The sequence below is a fragment of the Macaca thibetana genome, chromosome 10, assembly GCF_024542745.1.
Source record: "Macaca thibetana thibetana isolate TM-01 chromosome 10, ASM2454274v1, whole genome shotgun sequence".
Lineage (NCBI taxonomy): Eukaryota > Metazoa > Chordata > Mammalia > Primates > Cercopithecidae > Macaca > Macaca thibetana.
In genome coordinates this window covers 10,566,563-10,587,787 of record NC_065587.1, presented here as the reverse complement: position 1 = coordinate 10,587,787, position 21,225 = coordinate 10,566,563, and the positions used below count along the sequence as shown (strand labels likewise).

The following is a 21,225-nucleotide window of genomic DNA, read 5'->3' as shown; positions in this document are numbered from 1 at the left end:
AAATGCTCTATGGGGCCAAACAAATTGTGTGCCAGATGTGGCTCTCAAGTTGCCAGTCCTGTCTATACCAGGAAGCTTCATTATTGACAAATTCTCACATTGCAACTGGAGTGGATGCAGTGTTAGCTACTGGTCTGTGGGGTTTTCGTAGTAATGCTCTTGATCACCCTGAGGAACTTAAAAAGAGTCAAACTAAGAAGAAATGAAAATAATTCTGGGTAGTAAAGGAAGTAGGTAGTCTTTGATCTATATTTCTAAATATGAGAATAATTAAAACACGTTTCCTGGGGGGGGCACTGGTTATGTCCACAGACGACAGCACATTTATAGAGCCGTGAAAGAGAAGTGGTATGTATAGTTAGGACACCTGGGAATGCACCATGTAGGTAATGTGGACCCATCTTCTGTGTTCAGTTCTTAAGTTCTGAATTTGAGGGCAACCACTGTGCCTCTTTGATCTTTCTATTCCTTGTAACTATGTTTCACCCAGACCATTTATCTAGATGATGTTAAAATAGCAAAAACAGACAACTTCTCTCCCTGAGGACATTTGAATTTTTGAGCAAGATGTGTTCATCAAACACATCAATATCCAGTCTAAATGTTTTCTTAGCCAGATTTTTGCCAGGTTATCCCTAAGGCTCTTTCAGTCTTCCATGGAAAACAAACTACAACAGATATATGTTTTGTTTTGTTTTGTTTTTTAATAAATGAATAAATAAATAAAAACCCATATGTGTTCCAGGGATAAACACCAGCAGCCTGGACCAATGAGAGTTTGTCTCGTCTTATCCCCAGAAATAGAAATATTAATAGCTCATATCCAGCACCCCCATGAGGATAGTGGGGCAGGTCACTCTTGGTTCATGGGGGAAACATTGATTCTGGAAATTTTCACTCTGTTTATGCTACTTTTCAGGAAGCCTTTCAGATAAAAAATTTGATGTGGACAAGCGAGCGATGAATCTCGGGGATTTTAATGATATCATGAGGAAGGATCGATCTGGGTTCCGTCCACCTAATTCCAAAGACATGGGAACCACAGATAGTGGGCCTTATTTTGAGAAGGTGAGTTGAATCCTTTGTTGAAGATAATAATTCATGAGAACCGCTTTGGTTCCCATTTGTCTTTTGATAACTGATTCTGGAGGAAGCATAGAATTACTGAACTAGATGAGCCAAACACAAACATCACCTGCATTAATGTGGTGACCTGAAAACGATTGATGTCAACAGGTGATTGGGCAAGAGCAAGAACCATCTGTCTTTAGCATGTATGTATTAGAAAATCTGAGTTTTGAGAAATTCATGAAGTGTGGAAATGTTAGAGAGAAACTTACTCTGCATTCTTTTTTCTGCTGCTGTGCAGCTACAAAATAAATTTTGGGATTTTGTGCAGATATTCCATGTCTCCTAAGGCCTTGCCTTCTTCTAGTTTTGAGAGAACTCTGTTGTTATCTTTCCCCAGTTCCCTAGCGATCTGTGTTTAGTTACAATGGTATACTTTTCAAATTCTCAACTACCTAATTTAACCAAGCAGTTTCTACCTATTGGTTTTGATGTTTACCATTTCTAATGGTGGGAATTATATCTTGATTCAGAATACTAATTTACTATGTTCCTGGTCTTCAGAAAGCAGTTAAAACCGAAATTTTCAAATCTGGCACATTTTGACACTTGTTGCTGGTCCAGACAGAAGCATATTCACAAGATTGGCCTGGCTTCTGTTTCAGCAGCCACATTGCTAGAGTAATCAATATTAGATGCATAAAATCAAAGTGTCTGGCAATTTTTATCTTAATGCAATGGATAGAACGTGTTACTAACTTAGGGGAAAAGAAAAATCAATATCAAAGAAGATGACAGATGGTGTCTGTTGGGCCGAGTGTAAAGATTATTATCAGATCCAAATTCCATCCTCGGTTATTGCTAATACACTCTAACTTTGTTTATTGCTAGTGTTTCTCTCTTTTCCCTTCTTGCATTCTGTTGCTTCACTAACCAACACTCGTTGTGATTGGCTAACTCCTACTGCTTTTCAGCTGACTTTGCCTTTCTCCAATCAAGATGGGTGCCTTGGGGATGAGGCTCCCTGCTCTCCCTTCTCCCCTTCTCCCAGCTACAAGCTGTCTCCCTCTGGTTCCACACTACCCAACGTCAGCCTTGGAGCAATCGGCACAGGGCTCAACCCCCAAAACTTCGCTGCTAGACAAGTAAGGAGGCCTCTCAAATTTATAACTGCTTGGCTGTGGCCTCGCCTTGGTCCTGGTCTGCAGTTTATTGCATCATTTGTCTGTCTTGGGAAATTTGTTGATTACTGAATGCACAGAATGATATTAAGTGTAGGTTCTAGATCTTTCAGCCCATAGAACCCATCTCTCTTCATGTTTTTCAACATGGATTTTATTTTAAACCTGTTTTTTTTTTGTCTTCTCATTTTTGATCATAAGTTCATATTTAATAAGTAAACTAAGAACTGACTAAGGAAGATGTTAAAGAGGCTACTACATAAGTACCTTAGACAATCTAACTTAATGCATTTGCCATTTTAAACATTAGATTGTATAATACTTTGGAGATCTTTTCAATTTAATAAACCTGCTAATTTAAAAATAGCAAAACTAGTATGATGAAGTATTGGTGGGTTATGGCATCTGAAATCTATTGTCCGTAAGTGTAAAATATAATAATTACCCATAGAAGGGTAACTTTAAATAGTAGACGGTGAAGCTTTGGGAAGAATGGGTATTGCTCAGACACAGCAGTGTTTCATTGCACCTTGGGCTGGATTTGGCAACCCTCCAGTTAAGGGCTGTGCAGTAGAAACAAGACAGGCAGGGCTGGGAGGATCGCGCCTCCTCACCTTCCCAGGCCTGAGGGTGCACAGCAGGACCCTGCCTGCCTTCCCACAGTGGCTCTGTTGTAGTTTTTGTGGAGAAAACCAGACTTTGGCGTCACAATTCCTTTGCAACAGTAACCCCAGCAGTGATCGCCATACTTCTGTGACCACTTACTTGTCACTGTGACCTTCACCTCAGGACATTGTGGAAGGACGTAAATTATACAACTTGTAATTATTAGTTGTATCCACATGATGCATCCGTAATGATGTTCTGTCTCCATATGATGACTTCCACATACGCATTACAGGATGACGTGAAGCAGCACCTCTGACACCAGTTAAGTCGCACGTAGGTCTCTTACATGCTTTCTAATCATTGCCTTAGCACATTTTAAAAAATGGATTATACTATATCCATGTGTTCGGTTGGTTATTTCTGGATTGGGAGTTACAACTGATTTTTTCATTTTCTTCCTTTATATTTCATCATTTTCCTTACTGCTTCCACAGAGGACATGGATATACACTGTTTATATAAACAGGGAAGAAATGATTATATTGATGTTTTGGGGGTTCTTTTATTTTGAGTATGGAAAACATGAAATAGGCATAACATTCAGTTAATGATAATTGTAAATGTGGTGGATCACACAATTATCAAATGCTATTAAACTAGTATGGTAGACCAGCCAAACCAGCTGAGCATTAGGCGCTAAAAAAAGGTCATTCTTCTTCATTTTTTTGATCTGTGGATTGCTACAAAGTCCATTGTTAACCTGGTTTGTGCACATGTTCCATCTAAATATGGACGTGGTTTTTAAAGACTATTTTCTTACAGAATTATTTTAATATGCTTCGTATTAATAAAATTTAAGATTTAAATTTTCCAAATCACGGATTTTGGTTAGCTTGGTAATTTTGTTTTTAATTTGTATGCTTTTTTGAGTTAAACAGTATAGTTGAAGCAAAGATCACCAGACTCAGGTAATTGTAAAAGCCTCTGGTACAACAGTAGAGCTTTAGTGATAGCCACAGAAACCTGCATTAGCACATACTCAGGTGCCTTTTTTCTCCGGTTTATTTTTTAGAGACGGGGTCTTGCTTATGTTGCCCAGGTTGGTCTCAAACTCCTAGCCTCAGCCTCTCAAAATGCTAGGATTACAGGTGTGAATCACTGTACCTGGCCTATATACGTTTCTTAAAGACCAAATCTGTATGATTGCCCCTGAATACATCACTGTGCAAAAATAGCTCTATTGGAGCCAAGAAAATGAGCGCTTGTGATGCCCAGGTTCCATATTAAGTTAGACAAGTCATTTTTTGATCAACTACTGTGGACTTACCTATATTATTATCCATTCCAGAGATAGTGCTTTGTGTGGCTGTAGGGTCACTTGATAATGAAAAGCCTAAAACCTATGGCGGAAGAGGGTGGAAATTGTCTACTGGGAAGACGGAAGTAGGAATTGATTTTACAGAAGCTTAAAAAGCAAATTCTTTTCAATATTTGTTATTAAAGGAGAGGTTGAAATTTAAAACAACCGTCAGGAAGTAATTTTGTATTTGCCAGAAAGTGGATTCTGGCAGGGTCTTTAGCTCCCAGTAACCCCACCATCCAAGGACCAGTTGTGAATAATTGACATCTAATAACTAAGTCATTACTTTGATGATAAAGTGAGAAAGATCTTAGCAGAATATCCTTGGTGAAATAAATGTTTCCTGTTTTCTTAGGGATGATCAGGGTAGCGAAGCTACTGACTGCCACAATCCGAGCAAAGTTAGGGCTGAGCCATGTCACTTTCGAGTGGCAGTTGGTAAGAAAGGAGCAGTAGAGATGTTAGAGTTTCTGGAATTAAAGGTCTTCTCGTGTTTAAACAATCTTTTGGGAGACATAAAATTCATGATGGATCTTTGATTTACTTTTATGAGATACACAGATTTTAATTGCCATTTTGACTTTATGTTTAGAATCATTTTAATTTTCAGTGCTTTTAAGTTCACTAATTTCCCTGCAGCAGTCCCTTACTCTATTTTTTAATCATTAAGCCATCACAGTATTTTTAGTGTTCTAGGTTTTAATGATGCCATTACAAAATTCTTTAAAATTACCTTAATCCCTGTGATTCCAGGGATATGATAATGGTGGTGATTTCAATTCAGGGTATATGTATTCAGTATAAGCAGTGATGCAACTGTCTTTGCTAAAGGTGTTCAATGGGATATTTTCCAGTGTGTGGAATTGGTGGGTCATGAATATTTACAGATTATATATTCATCCTACAGACTGGGGCTTTATTGAGTTCTGGGAATACGAAGAGGGAAAGATTTAAGCTGACAGTAGAAAGACAGAATGGAAAATAACTGTAGTGTGGTTTGATGATGAGTGCCCTCAAAGAGTTTTAAAGCATTTTGAGATTGGAGAGGTGGGCTCAGTTAATCTGAACGTGAAATCAGGAAGATGATTTTGGGGAAGACTTCCTTGATGAGGATGACCTCCAAGCTGGGCCTCGAAGAGGTCAAGTGAAAATGGTATCAGGCAGAGGGAACACAGTGTTGTGTTATTACCAAATACGGTTTCTTCGCTGAAGGACTTTTCTCAGCTAGAAACGAGTCAGAAAGGAAAGGCCACCATATAACCCAACTCTCTTAGTTATCTCATTGGAATAGTGTAGAAGTGCTCCAGTGAGTTGGGCCTCCAGAAAGGAGGGAGTTCAGCTTATTTTTAACTAGACCGATATGTGTTTGACTGAGAAGTTACAGGTGAGTAATGTTTATTTTGGTGTCCCTGTAATGGTTTTTACTTTCTCCCTTTCTTCCTTTTTTATCTCACTGTGTAATTGAGTCACATTTCCTTATCTATCAAAGAAAGGATTGAGCAGATCCAGGACAAGGAAGGGTGCTAGGCTCACTCTGGGATGGCAGAGAAATCACATCATAATGTTTTATAAATACAACTGATAACTATTCATAAGGCTGCATTTTTACTCAGGTGCCTTTCAAGATGGAGCTCAGATTACAGAGCTTGAGAATAAATTTGGTAAACCCAGTCGCAAAGAAGAGTACTTGAAATAAATGTTATGTTGTCTATAGCTTTCGTTCACAAAAAAGAAAATAGGACTTCTCCTAATATTTGACAAAATTGAACCCTTTCCGTTTATAGAGTTCGTCAAACTGTACAGGCGCTCACGATTCAATTTGAGTAATTGCCCTAAGCCTTCTAAGATAAGGAACTTCTCAGTTATGAAATTCTGTTATTCCATGGAACACAGCCTGTGATTCTTCTGAGGGATCTAAAAGACCAGAACTGTTTCTTACTTGCATTTTCTTATGTTAACAAAAAGCCTTACTGCTGCTCTTCTGTTTACAGGGCGGTAGTCATGGTTTGTTTGGAAACAGCACAGCACAATCGAGAGGTCTGCACACACCAGTGCAGCCACTAAATTCTTCTCCCAGTCTCCGGGCGCAAGTGCCTCCCCAGTTTATTTCCCCCCAGGTAAGCAATTTTGTGTTCCTATGATTCAAAATTAAAGACCATTTCAGGTAGTTACCAGTTGTTAACTGATTTTTGTGGGCATAAAAAGAATAATAGTTAGTAGCATAAAATAGGAAAAAGCCATCTTTTCTTGACCTTTTGGCTAAGATCAAGTAGAGTAAAATATGAAATATCTAGCTGCCAAAGATCAAGACTTTTAGAACAAAATATCAAATCTCATTTTTTGTTGCATCATGCATACCAACAAAGTTGGTATTTTTGCATGAAAAGCTTATGATTCTATTCCTTTTAGACCTCCTATTTTTCTAACTATATATTTTGAAACTGCATATAATTAAAACTACTATTAATAAGTTCTGATGTGTCAGTGTTCAGAGGCTGGTTGCCCTCAAGGATTTACCCACAGATAAAAAGAGAATTCGGCCTGGCACAGTGGCTCATGCCTGTAATCCCAGCAGTTTGGGAGGCCAAGGTGGGCAGATCACTTGAGGCCAGGAGTTTGAGATGAGCCTGGCCAACATGGCGAAACCCTGTTTCTACCAAAAAACACAAATTAGCCAGGCGTATAGAACAAAACAAAAATTAGCTGGGTATGGTGTTGCATGCCTCTAATCCCGGCTACTCGGGAGGCTGAGACAGTAGAACCGCTTGTACCTAGGAGGCAGAGGTTACGGTGAACTGAGATTACGCCACTGCACTCCAGCCTGGGTGATAGAGTGAGACTCCATTTCAAAAAAAAAAAAAAAAAAAAAAGAAAACAAGAGAATTGCCAGATTCTGGATTATTCTGAAAATGTTGAGGAGCTGCATGCCAACATAGCAATTAGGTGCTCTAAGGGGAGTTTTAGAACTAATGACGTAGCAAAGACTCCTGGACTTAACTCTTATTCATGAGCAGCTCCGTGTAGGACATAGTCCATTGGATACCATGGGAACCAGTTAGGTCTGTCCCTTAGTAGGAGATGTGCAAAGAGATGGTGTTTTGTTTTGTGGGTAAAGGTAAGAGGTTTGTGTTAGTCTACCACACACTTTCCCCGTTCCCCTTTGTGAGAAAGCAGACGTGAGGACAGAGTAATAGCTGATAAGCTTATGCAAGGATTCAATGTGTAGCGTTAGTCCCTCCTTAGGATGTTATTTTTAATATACAAAGTTTTGAGTCCATTTCATTCTGTAGAACAAGATGGGAGCGCTTACTAGATCCAACCAGCAGGTTGTAAAGGTTCAGTTTTTGTTGTTTGTTTTTGTGTTTTTATTTATTTTTCTTTTTTGGAGATAGAGTCTCACTCTGTCACCCAGGCTGGAGTGCAGTGGTGTGGTCCATAGCTCATGGCAACCTCGAACTCTTGGGCTCGAGCAATCGTCCCTCCTCAGCCTCCAAGTAGCTACTTGGTGGAGGAGAGGTGCCAGCCTCTCCTCTTCTTTCCCTCTCTCTAAGTTCCAGTTTTCAAGTCCCAGGTACTGGTTTATCCTTTAGACAGAGCCATTTCTGACTTTCCCGGCACTCTACAACAGCAGTGTCTTCCTAAGTCTTGGAGCATACACACATTTTACAGTATCGCTTGGTATCAGGCTGACAGTCATCCATGGTTATCAAATATCTGTAGCATGTTAGGTAATGTCTTCATTGTGCACAGATGGAGAAAATGCCATCTCTCTCTCTGTAGCCTCTTGGAGTTGGTGGCAGAGGGGTGGGTTGAGGTGAGGAGGAGGTGATAGCAGAATTCCCAGCAGATAGTGTGATAAATGTATAGAAATGTTTAACAGAGTTTGGGTAATCGGCTGAGCCTTCACACTAGCAGTGTCGTTTGAGTCTTGAAGAATGAGTCAGAATTTTCTGAGCACACCAGATTAAAAGTGCCTTCTAAGCAGCAGGAGCCTCATGTGCAAGGGGCAGTAATATCTAGAAGAACATAGCATTTGGGGGAAAGGCAGTTAGTTTGAATAATTAGTTAGAGCTTGTTGAAACATACAGACACACACACACACTGTCTTAGAATAGAAAAGGAAGGCCGGGCGCGGTGGCTCAAGCCTGTAATCCCAGCACTTTGGGAGGCCGAGACAGGCAGATCATGAGGTCAGGAGATCGAGACCATCCTGGCTAACATGGTGAAACCCCGTCTCTACTAAAAAATACAAAAAACTAGCCAGGTGAGGTGGCGGGCACCTGTAGTCCCAGCTACTCGGGAGGCTGAGGCAGGAGAATGGTGTGAACCTGGGAGGTGGAGCTTGCAGTGAGCTGAGATCGCGCCACTGCACTCCAGCCTGGGCGACAGAGCGAGACTCCATCTCAAAAAAAAAAAAAAAAAAAAAAGAATAGAAAAGAAAGGAACTAGACAAGAAGTATGGGACCAAATTTGGAAAAGGTGTTTGCTTTGCTTAGGATTTGGGACTTGGCCCTATAGGCCAATCCTTTTCAACATGGTTTACAACCATTATTTGGGCTGCTACTTAAAGACACAGTTCCCAGGTCTCCAATCTTCTGTGGCAGGTGGCTTTGGGGCTTAGTCACCACCATGTTATCTTTATGTGCACTTAAAGTTTGGCCACTGCTATAGACAATATACTATTAAAGATTTTTCAGCTGAGTAGTGATGTAGAAAAATTTAAGGTTTAGAAGATGCTGGGTGCAACGGCTCACACCTACACTCCCAGCCCTTTGGGAGGCTGAGGCAGGCAGATCGCTTGAGCCCAGAAGTTTGAGACCAGCCTGAACCACATAGTAAGACCCCATCTCTACAAATTATTTTATTTTATTTTATTTTTTTGAGGCAGATTCTCTGTCACCCAAGCTAGAGTGCAGTGATGCAGTCTCAGCTCACTACAACCTCCACCTCCTGGATTCAAGCGATTCTTGTGCCTCAACCTCCTGAGTAGCTGGGGTTACAAGCGCGCACCATCACGCCTGGTTAATTTTTGTATTTTTAGTAGAGATGGAGTTTCACCATGTTGGCCAGGCTGGTCTGGAACTCTTGACCTCAAGTGATCCACCCCTTCTTGACCTCCCAAAGTTCTGGGATTACAGGCATGAGCCACCGTGCCCGGCTTACAAAAAAAATTTTTTTTAATTATCCAGGCATGGTGGTGTGCACCTTTAGTCCCAGCTACTCAGGAGACTGAGGTGGGAGGATAGATCGAGTCTGGGAGGCGAGGCTGCAGTGAACCATGATCAAGCCACTGCACTCCAGTCTGGGCAACAGAGCAAGACCGTGTCTCAAAAAAAAAAAAAAAAAAGAGAGAGAAAAAAAGAGAAAGAAAGGGAGGGAGGGAACACTGACAGTAATATAGAGGACATGTTTGAATGACAGGAGTACTAGAGCAAAAGAGAGCAGTTGCAGGGCTAGTACAGGAGTCCAGGTAAGGCAGCGACAGTGGGAATTAACCCTCTTGTAGGAGTTGCCTCTGATCTTTTTGTTGCATAATATGATGATCTGTTCTCCAGTCTCTTCTTACTCGGTGTATCAGCAGCATTTGACAGTTTCCCTGCTTCCTGAAGCACTTCCTGCGTTTGGCTTTTGGACACCTACTACACTGGTTCTCCATCTGCCTCTCCTTCTCCATCTCCTTTACAAGTTCCTCCTCAAGTTCCCAATACTTACTCAGCAGAATGCCCCAGATCTCAACCTTCGAACCTCTCCCCACCATTTGTAGTCACTGCCAGGTGATCTTACCCAGTGGAATGACTTTAAGCATTGAATTCCAAAATCGTATCTTCAGCCCACATCGAAGACTGTTGCTATGTAGCATTCATGGTGATCATAATGATGTTTCATCAGTTAGATTTACCTTGATTTATTTAATGTTCCCTTCCCCCCACTGTTGAGTATTAAATTGTTTTTAATTTTTCCCTGTTACAAATAGTACTGCAAAGAAATCCTTATACATAAACCTTTGCCCACATTTTTTCTAAATTGAGTTGCCCAAAATGAAATTTCTGGGTCAAAACACATGAATAGTTTAAAAGATTTTGATAAATATCAGATTTTATATTCATTTTGACCACATTATAGGGGCAATCAGTAGTTAATGTAAACATAAAAGATGCTGAGGCCCGGCATGAGGGCTCATGCCTTAATCCCAGCACTTTGGGAGGCCGAGGCAGTTGGATCACCCGAGATCAGGAGTTCGGGACCAGCCTGGCCAACATGGTGAAACCCCATCTCTACTAAAAATATAAAAATTATCCAGGCATGGTGGTGCACACCTGTCTGTCATCCCAGCTACTCAGGAGGCTGAGGCAAGAGAATCGCTTGAACCCAGGACGTAGAGGTTGCAGTGAGCCGAGATTGTGCCACTGCACTCCAGCCTGGGTGACAGAGTGAGACTCTGTCTCAAAAAAAAAAAAAAAAAAAAAGACACTGAAACTTATCTCTAGGATTTGTTACAAATGTCCCAGGCCTTGGGTTTCTACCATGCCTTTTTCCTCCTGTAACTCAAATACAGTATTGAGAAAGTAACATATTCCAGCAGGCTTTTGTCCTGACTTTAAATTGCTGTCATTTTGCACCTGCAATGCTTTGTTAAATGCCATATTGATTGCACCAAGATCTTCACTTTCTCCAATCCAGCTGGAGATTGAAGGGCTTTTAAGCCAGAATAATTAACTCCCTGAAATGGAGAATGTGCAGACCTGCACCACCGAGATTCCTCTGCAGCCCAGGTGTGAACAGCTGTTTGCCTTGAGCCTAGTGGCGCTTCTCCCTGGTCCTTCTGTATTCTTTGGAGAGGGACAGTACATTTGCAATCCTAAGAAAGTTCAGCAAGGCTGGGATAGGCATTTCTCAAAAATTAAACTTTTATTGTCTCTAACATTGTCAGTTTATGAAACATATGAACTGGTGGCTTCTAAAGATCACTTTCCTGTGCTTTTCTTTATACTCTTTCTGTGTGTGTGTCTCTGTCTTTAAACAATATGTTGTTTTCATTTTGCCTTTTTTGCACTTTAATGAAACCATATAGTATAGAGCCTCCTCCTTTTGTTGTTTTATTTTTACTTGTATTATTTCAAATATATTCCTATGTGGATTTGGGCAGCTATGGTTCATATGGTATTCCATTATATGACTGTTTACCTATTCTACTACCAAGTCTACTGTTCATAGACATTTGGATTGTTACTAGATTTTTGTTGTTATGAGCAGTGCTGCTGTAATATTCTTTTTTTAGAGTCTCCCTCTATTGCCTAGGCTGGAATGCAGTGGTGTGATTGCGGCTCACTGCAACCTCTACGTCCTGGGTTCAAGCAATTCTCCTGCCTCAGCCTCCTGAGTAGCTGGAACTACATCTGCCCACCACCATGCCTGGCTACTTTTTGTATTTTTAGTAGAGATGGGATTTCACCATGTTGGCCAGTCTGGTCTCGAATTCCTGGCCTCACGTTATCTGCCCGCCTTGGCCTCCCAAAATGCTGGGGTTACAGGCATGAGCCACCACTCCTGGCCTGCTATAATAGTCTCATATTTGTCTCCCAGGATGAATTTCTCAATGGTACTGCTGGGTCACGGGCAGGTTTTACTTTGGTGGTTTCTTTAGCTAATTTTGAGTAGTAGAAATGCTTGATGGGGGGGTGGGGACGGGGTGGTGGTGGGGAATAATGGGTTCTTGCCCTGTTACTGTCTCTCCCACGCTTGCTCCTTGTCTGCCCTGCCCCTAGGAGTGTAATAAGCTTCACAGCGGCAGGGTCTGGGCCTGCTGTGTTCACTACTGGAGCCTGAGCATCAAGAGCTGTGCCGGGCATGTATTTTGAGCTCAGTTAATATACATCAAGTCGTGGGAAGATGCATATCAAGAGTGATTTCAAAAGTGGAATTGTTGGGAAAGTGCAGTTAACTTTGTGTGAGAGACTTGGGTGCTGCAGATCTCTTTATGACCAAAGTGTCTGCTCTACCTGAAAAAAAAAAAAAGTCCAGGCACAGTGGCTCACACTTGTACTCCCAGCGCTTTGAGAGACTGAGACAAGCACTTGAGCCCAGGAGTTCGAGACAAGCCTGGACAAAATGGCAAAACCCCATCTCTACCAAAAAAAAAAAAAAAAAAAAAAAAAAAAAGGCCGGGCACGGTGGCTCAAGCCTGTAATCCCAGCACTTTGGGAGGCCGAGATGGGCGGATCACGAGGTCAGGAGATCGAGACCATCCTGGCTAACACGGTGAAACTCCGTCTCTACTAAAAAAAATACAAAAAACTAGCCAGGCGAGGTGGCGGGCGCCTGTAGTCCCAGCTACTTGGGAGGCTGAGGCAGGAGAATGGCGTGAACCCGGGAGGCGGAGCTTGCAGTGAGCTGAGATCTGGCCAGTGCACTCCAGCCTGGGCGACAGAGCCTGACTCCGTCTCAAAAAAAAAAAAAAAAAAAAAAAAAATTAGCCAGGCATGGTGGTGCCTGCCTGTAGTCTCAGTGGTTCAGGAGGCTAAGTTGGGAAAATCACCTGAGCCCAAGAAGTCGAGACTGCAGTGAGCCATGATCACGCCACTGCTCTCCAGTCTGGACAACAGAGTGAGACCCAGTCTCAAAAAATCAGTCCATCAATCAACCTTAGCTCAGTTTTGGAGGATTTCAGTCTGAAATCACCACTGTCTGCCTCCGTCATCATCTGGTGTTCTCCCCTGTGTCTATCTTCACATGGCTTTTTCTTCTCTGTCTCAAAATTTCTCTCTTCATATGAGGACACCAGTTAATAGATTAGGGCCCACCCTGATCCAATATGACTTTGTCTTAAACTTGAGTGCATCTACAAAGACCCTATTTCCAAATGAGATCACCTTCTGAGGTTCCCAGTGGGCGTGAATTTATGGGGAACACTATGTAACCAAATGCAGTTGCTAATGCAAATGAATTTAGGATTCACACTGAAGGTGGTACATATGATTTTATGGGTCATTGAGGTATAGTGGGATAAGAGGCCAGTTTGGAACATGGTTTTGTTAGGACAGAATATATCTATACTCACCCTCCTTTCCCCCAGACTCAAATTATACTGAGTTCAAAATTAGTATATCAGAGACAGTAAGTTAAGTCACACTGGTGACATTTTGTGTGAATTCAAAGCAGAGATGAAGAGGAGTTGTTATTTGGGGGAAGTTGTGGAGGACGTGTTCCTTATGCTCGCCCTAAAACCGGTGCAGAGGCAGCATGCCCTGTAGTGGTGTGCTCACTTGGTGCTCACGTCTGCTTGGAGTACAGCTGTTAAAATAGAAAGTCAAACAGATTTTTAAATTGGTTGGTAACACTCAACATCTCTTAGAGGATAGAGAGGAAGCAGCTGGGAGAACTATTACTGAAATTAGAGTACTTTCCAAAATGACAGAATTGATGGGTAGAGTGAAAGTGACAGATCTTGAGAGAAAATGAGCTGGTGAGCCAAGTACAGGAAACCTAAACTTGGTCAAATGTTCATAGACTAAAAGAGTGTCAAAGAAAAGATAGGCCAGGCGCAGTGGCTCACGCCTGTAATCCCAGCACTTTCGGAGTCCGAGGTGGGTGGATCACTTGAGGTTAGGAGTTCAAGACCAGCCTGGCCAACATGGTGAAACCCTGCCTATATTAAAAATACAAAAACGCCAGGTGTGGTGGCGGGCACCCGTAATCCCAGTTACACAGGAGGCGAAGGCAGGAGAATTGCTTGAGCCTGGAAGGTGGTGATTGCAGTGAGCCGAGATCATGCCATTGCACTCCAGCCTGGGAGACAGAGCGAGACTCCATTTCCAAAAAAAAAAAAAAGAAAAGATAGGCCTGTGTTCTTGAGAATGTAACAGAGATGGTGGCTCAAAAGTATTAGGAAACTGAGGAGTTTACCTCTGACCGCGATGCCAAAGAATGATAAAATGAGAAGATGCAATGGGGATGGGGAAGCTTTCTGATTAACTTAGTTTATAGTGGGACATTTTCAGAAGATGGATAGTAAGAGTAAAAGCAAGTGTGAGTTAAACGCAGAGTAAACTGAGACCTGCAAAAAAAGTAGGTAGATTAAAAGAACCTTTTAGCATTTGGTTTGGTGCAGTTTGGTGACTAGGAAAGGAGTCATTGCCTTGGACTAGTTGTATAATGCCCAGGGATTACAGAGTGGAGATAAAATTTTTGTTGCTTTTGTCTTTTCTATTAAGAAGAAGGGTATTCAAACCAAATGACAGATCCTAGAGCAGAGTAGGAATTTGTGAAGAGAATCCCCGTCTGTGATTTTTGAGGAATGCTGGGAGTCTTCAAGGGGAGTTTAACACCCATCTTTCCTGCCCACATTCTGAATGTTTAAGGCAAAAGAGGAAAACATATTGGGGCCACAGTACCCCCTTTACTACCAATAGAGCAGATACCGGCAAACGTGTGCACTTCCTAATACCGAATTCCAGCCTTAACCCAGAGTCACTGGAATGGGGCGGTCCTCTCTCCAGGCTTGCTTCCAAGGAGGGAAAAGAGGCCTAGAGTGCTCTGATAAAATAAAGGTGGATGTCTTCTGTGTGGAGCCTCAGATCAGAAATGGGAAAGAAGCACCCCTCCACTATAAAAAGGTGAGGAGAATGGTGAATTTTTTTTTTTTCTTTTTTTTTTTGAGACGGAGTCTTGCTGTGTCGCCCAGGCTGGAGTGCAGTGGTGTGATCTCGGCTCACTGCAAGCTCCGCCTCCCGGGTTCACGCCATTCTCCTGCCTCAGCCTCCCGAGTAGCTGAGACTACAGGCGCCCGCCACTGCGCCAGGCTAATTTTTTCTATTTTTAGTAGAGACGGGGTTTCACCATGGTCTCGATCTCCTGACCTTGTGATCCGCCCGCCTCGGCCTCCCAAAGGGCTGGGATTACAGGCGTGAGCCACCGCGCCCGGCCTCCTTTTTTTTTTTTTTTTGAGACGGAGTCTCCCTCTGTCGCCCAGGCTGGAGTGCGGTGGCGCGATCTCGGCTCACTGCAAGCTCTGCCTCCCGGGTTCAAGCGATTCTCCTGCCTCAGCCTCCCGAGTAGCTGGGACTACAGGCGCCTGCCACCACGCATGGCTAATTTTTTTTTGTATTTGTAGTAGAGACAGGGTTTCACCACGTTAGCCAGGATGGTTACGATCTCCTGACCTCGTGAACCGCCCGTCTCGGCCTCCCAAGATGCTGGGATTACAGGCATGAGCCACCGCGCCCGGCCTTTTGTGTTTTTTGTTTGTTTGTTTGTTTTTTGGTGTTTCTCTCTGGCGTCCAGGCTGGAGTGCAGTGGCACGATCTTTGCTTGCTGCAACCTCTGCCACCTGGGTTCAAGCGAGTCTTGTGCCTCAGCCTCCTGAGTAGCTGGGATTATAGGCGCTTGCCACCACGCCCCGCTAATTTTTGTATTTTTAGTAGAGATAGGGTTTTGCCATGTTGGCCAAGCTGGCCTCAAACTCCTAGCCTCAAGTGATCCTCACCCAACTCGGCTTCCCAAAGTGCTTGGGATTACAGACGTCAGCCACCGTGTCCAGCCTGGGGAAATTTTTTAAATGTTTTCTGAAAGGAGAAATAAGAAAAAAGTAGCTGAAAGATCGATGAATTTGGTCCCAGTTCCAGGAGAGAATCTAGATTATCAAAAAGATTGCTTTTGAGTACATATGGCAGTAATCAATAATCATAGTTTGCTAACAAGTTTTCATGCATTCCCTTCATTGGTAAAAATGCTGGCATAGAATAATAATAGAGCTGTTGTATTCTACTTTAACAGGCCGTTTGACAAGCTGTTTTGGACGAGATAGAAATATATTGGCTAAACATTAAAACAGTTGTGTAGATTAGTAACTGACGATTCTCAGGCTGATGGCTTCATATTGGAAGGAAGCTTTAGTGGCATATGATTAGATTATCCTCAGCTTTATCAAGTTCAGCATTCCCATCCGTGATGGGATGGGGGAACACAAACTGGGAATAAGTAGAATAATAGGATCAACAAGAACTTGGTGGGGTGACTGTGAAGTTAAATATGATAGAGGTTCATTCATTTAATAGATATTTATGGAGCATCTTCTATATGCCATGCTCATAAAGATATATGTAAGGTCTTAAGCTCAAATAAAAAATCAATTTATAAAAAGCTGGGGCCGGGCGCGGTGGCTCACGCCTGTAATCCCAGCACTTTGGGAGGCCGAGGCGGGCGGATCACAAGGTCAGGAGATCGAGACCATGGTGAAACCCCGTCTCTACTAAAAAATAGAAAAAATTAGCCGGGCACAGTGGCGGGCGCCTGTAGTCCCAGCTAATCGGGAGGCTGAGGCAGGAGAATGGCGTGAACCTGGGAGTCGGAGCTTGCAGTGAGCCGAGATTGTGCCACTGCACTCTAGCCTGGGCGACACAGCAAGACTCCGTCTCAAAAAAAAAAAAAAAAAAAAAAAAAAAAAAAGCTGAAGGCCAGGTGCAGTGGCTCATGCCTGTAATCCCAGTGCTTTGGGAGGCCAAGGCGGGCGGATCACGAAGTCTGGAGTTCAAGACCTGCCTGGCCAATATGGTGAAACCCCGTCTCTACTACAAATACAAAAAATAGCTGGGTGTGGTGGCACGCTCCTGTAGTCCCAGCTACTCGGGAGGCTGAGGCAGAAGAATCACTTGAACCCAGGGGGTGGAGGCTGCAATGAGGTGAGATCACGCCACTGCACTCCAGCCTGGGTGACAGAGTGAAACTCCATCTAAAAAAATAAAATAAAACCCAGCTACATGGGTTAAATATTACATGAAGGAACAAAAGCATATTTTTAAATATTATAGATTTTAACTAACATTACGCTTAGTGTGTGAATCAGGAGTTATGATCACCAGAGAAAGTGACATCTTAGGCATTATTAGTGAAAGCACAGGTTTTAACAGAATGGTTAGGAATGGCCGGGTCTGCTTGGTGTTGAACTACTGTAGAAAATACCTTTCTGTTCTTGGCTCTTCACTGAGAAATGGAAGGAGATATAGGTGAAAGAACTGATCATATTGAATCTGAAGATGAGACGCAAGGGAACTGTAATCATTGTCTGAAGACATTTGAATAACCAGCCTGTGGAATAATGTGAACATTATAATCTCTAAGCATCTGACATGGATTAACTCATAAAATCTAATGACTGAAGTTAATATTGTTGTCATTCCAGTTGGAGATCAGGAAAGTAAGGGTCAGAAAGGCTAAATAAGTAACTTGCTCTGAGTCAGCTTAGAAATGGCAGAGCTGGGCTGGGAGCAGTGGCTCATATTTGTAATCACAGCACTTTGAGAGGATGGCTTGAGCCCAGGAGTTTGAGACCAGCCGGGAGGTCAGGGCTGCAGTGAGCCATGATCATGCCACTGCATTCCAGCCTGGGTAACAGAGTGAGACCCTGTCCCAAAAAAAATAAAAATTGGGGAGGCAGGCAGAGCTGGGATTACAAACCCAGGCAGACTGCCTCTAGAACTAAAGTCTTTTTTTTTTTTTTTTTTTTGAGACAGAATTTCACTCTTGTTGCCCAGGCTGGAATGCAATGGCACGATCTTGGCTCACCACAACCTCTGCCTCCCAGGTTGAGGTGATTCCCCTGCCTCAGCCTCCTGAGTAACTGGGATTACAGGCATGCGCCATCACGCCCAGCTAATTTTGTATTTTTAATAGGGACGGGGTTTCTGCATGTTGGTCAGGCTGGTCTCAAACTCTCGACCTCAGGTGATCCACCCACCTTGGCCTCCTGAAGTGCTGGGATTATAGGCACGAGCCACCACACCCGGCTCTAAAGTCTTTTTTTTTTTTTTTTTTTTTTTTTTTTCAAAGAGATGGGATCTTGTTGCGTTGCCGAGGTGTTCTCAATCTCCTAGGCACAAACAATTCTCCCAATCTGCTGGGATTTAACAGGCATGAGCCACTGTGCCCAGCCTGTAGGACTAAACTCTTGACCAGTGTGCTACACTACTTGGCACTCATGGGCACGTGCTTAAGTTTGTTCTCCATGGCCCCAACCAGTCCAGTGGGTTCAGTAGATGAGGGTGCAGGGAAACTCATTTCTGCTTACTTAAGTCATCTTAGAGGAGCAAACCAAAGATGGGAGGGAATCCTCTGTCAGCAGAGCTTCCTGCAGCCTACTCCTGAGAACACGGAGAAGGACCCTGCCAGGCCGTTGACCTTCCAGGTTCTTTTATGCTGGCTGTTTTTTTACACTGCCACTCTGTGGGTGTTAGCTATCAGAAGCCATGAGTTGAAACTCATGTCTCCTATTTACAAGTTAATACATTTGTCTTATTTGTATCACAGAAATACTGTCACGTAAGTATTATTTATTAGCTTTATGCAATGTAGCATGTTTTGTTTTATGGCACATTTCCAGTAATAATTTCTCAGTTGGATAAAAAGCCATATTGTCATCAGTTTTTTTTTTCTTGAAGATGTTTTCCTGAATATAAAATTTATGCTTTTTACTGTAGAAAATTGGAAAATCTAAGAAGAAAATTTAAAAACTCTTGTAATCTCACTGCTCCAAGATAATCATTGTTAACACTTCAGTGTATTTTTCCTGTTAACATATTTTTCACAGAAAAGTTTGAGAACACTTGCTTTAGATTCATCAAGATTCTTCTCACAGAAAAACCATTTTATTTTGATACATTCTGAAGGTTCCGTTTCTCTTCTTTCTTTTTTATTTTTTTGGCTAGGTTTCTGCCTCAATGCTCAAGCAGTTTCCCAACAGTGGCCTGAGTCCAGGTCTTTTCAATGTGGGGCCCCAGTTATCTCCTCAACAAATTGCCATGCTGAGCCAGCTTCCACAAATTCCCCAGTTTCAGTTGGTAAGTAGCAGATTTTCTTCCTGTGGCTGAAAAGGTCATTTGCTTTTTTTTTTTTTTTTTTTTTCTCTTTAGCTTTGATTTGCTTCCCACGTCTTTGCCACTTTCTATGTTCAAAGGGTGCTAGTCCACACTTCTAGGCAGACTATGGAGTGTGCTTAAGGGTTGTCACTCAACTGGAGGAAAATGTAACCAGGAGACCAGGAATTTGGTGTTACTTCCCTCCTGGATACTTTAGAATTGTGTGACCTGTATGTCAGTACACAGACCCTTTAGGTGTCCTCAGTCAATCAGTCTCAGGAAACTTTGGTTCTCTGTCTATCCCCCTTGTTTTGTAGGCATGTCAGCTTCTCTTGCAGCAGCAGCAACAGCAGCAGTTGTTACAGAACCAGAGAAAGATTTCTCAAGCTGTACGCCAACAGCAAGAGCAGCAGGTACGTGGGTGGACAGGGTCCCTCCAGTGTTGTGTTTGAGGAGTACATCCCGGCTTAGCCTCTCATGGCAAAGAACCAGGCACAGTCTCTTCCTGGGAAGTTCGGGGCTGTGCTTATCACGTGTCCATCTCTCTTGGCTCACAGCTGGCTCGAATGGTGAGTGCACTGCAGCAGCAGCAGCAGCAGAGGCAGCCGGGCATGAAGCACTCGCCCTCTCATCCTGCTGCTGGACCCAAGCCGCATCTGGACAACATGGTACCCAATGCATTGAATGTGGGGCTCCCAGACCTTCAAACCAAAGGGCCAATACCTGGATATGGTTCTGGTAAGTTGTTAGTAGAGAAAATTACCTTTTTAGAAATCTACCCCTCCAGGCCTGTGATAGGGGTTGCGCCTGCATTACCCTCCGTTTTTATGTCAGCTGTACAAGGTAGGTAAATATTCTTACCCCTGGTTTACACATGAGCCATCTGAGGCTTCTTGAGTTTCAGTGGGTTTCCAAAGCTCACCACATGGTTACTAAATAGCCGAGACAGGCCTCTAACTTCTCTGGCTTCAAAGCAGTCTTTCAATATATGTGTGTGAATGGCAAACTGCTCTCCTACCGCCAGGAATTTTTAAAACCCTGTTTAAACGCTTGTGCGTGCTGTGAGTGGTACACATGGCTGAGGTTATGATCTGTTAAAATATGTACTAGTTTGAAATGTTTTAGTATACTCATATTAATACAATTGCCTTCTATCAAAAAATGAACTAAAATTATAATGCAGATTGATACGAATTCATCTGGTGTTAGTATTTCATCTGATTTAAATAGAACAAGTAAGGTTATGCCTTTAACATTCTTCAAGACTTTTTTGGCAGGCAAATCATAGCTCTTTCAGAACTGGAAAACATGCTGTAAGCAGAATCTAATTGGTGAGGAAACAGTGATTTCAAAATAAAATTTAAAAATGGAAAAGATACCACACACCATCATAGTTTCGTCTCAAACTGACAACATTTAGAATTTATCTTGTAAAGTAGATACTGTTCTATGCACACTCAAAAAACAAGAGTTGGGCCGGGTGCGGTGACTCACACCTGTAATCCCAGCAGTTTGGGAGGCTGAGGCACGCAGATCACGAGGTCAGGAGTTCAGGACCAGCCTGGCCAACATAGTGAAACCCCATCCCTACTAAAAATACAAAAATTGCCGGGCGCAGTGGCTCATGCCTGTAATCCCAGCAGTTTGGGAGGCAGAGGCAAGCGGATCACGAGGTCAGGAGATCGAGTCCATCCTGGCTAATACGGTGAAACCTTGTCTCTACTAAAAATACAAAAAGAAATTAGCTGGGCGTGGTGGCGGGCGCCTGTAGTCCCAGCTGCTCAGGAGGCTGAGGCAGGAGAATGGTGTAAACCCGGGAGGCGGAGCTTGCAGTGAGCTGAGATCGCGCCACTGCACTCCAGCCTGGGCGACAGAGCGAGACTCTGTCTGAAAAAAAAAAAAAAAAAAAATACAAAAATTAGCCGGGTGTGGTGGCACACACCTGTAATCCCAGCTACTGGGGAGGCTGAGGCAGGAGAATCATTTGAACCAGGGAGGCGGAGGTTGTAGTGAGCTCAGATTGCGCCACTGCACTCCCGCATGGGCGACAGAGTGAGACCTCATCTCAAAAAAAAAAAAAAAAAGACTTGGGAAGACATGAAATTGCTGGTTCTAGGTGACAGTGTGACCCTGGACAAATGACAGTGGCTGACTATGC

The 21,225-nt window shown here is 42.9% G+C and overlaps 1 protein-coding gene across 11 annotated transcripts in view; it reads left to right on the top strand.

Annotated features, from left to right (window-relative positions):
• Window positions 1-21,225, top strand: part of TNRC6B (trinucleotide repeat containing adaptor 6B) — a 284,641-nt gene that overhangs the window by 240,537 nt on the left and 22,879 nt on the right. For 8 of the 11 annotated variants that reach the window (XM_050805810.1, XM_050805808.1, XM_050805807.1 and 5 more), the window contains 6 exons: window positions 920-1,068; window positions 2,043-2,213; window positions 6,210-6,335; window positions 18,918-19,049; window positions 19,385-19,480; window positions 19,625-19,805. In XM_050805810.1, coding sequence (XP_050661767.1) covers window positions 920-1,068; window positions 2,043-2,213; window positions 6,210-6,335; window positions 18,918-19,049; window positions 19,385-19,480; window positions 19,625-19,805 — 855 coding nt within the window. The remainder of the gene's footprint in view (window positions 1-919; window positions 1,069-2,042; window positions 2,214-6,209; window positions 6,336-18,917; window positions 19,050-19,384; window positions 19,481-19,624; window positions 19,806-21,225) is intronic. The other 3 variants (XM_050805814.1, XM_050805813.1, XM_050805815.1) reach the window with 1 other exon arrangement.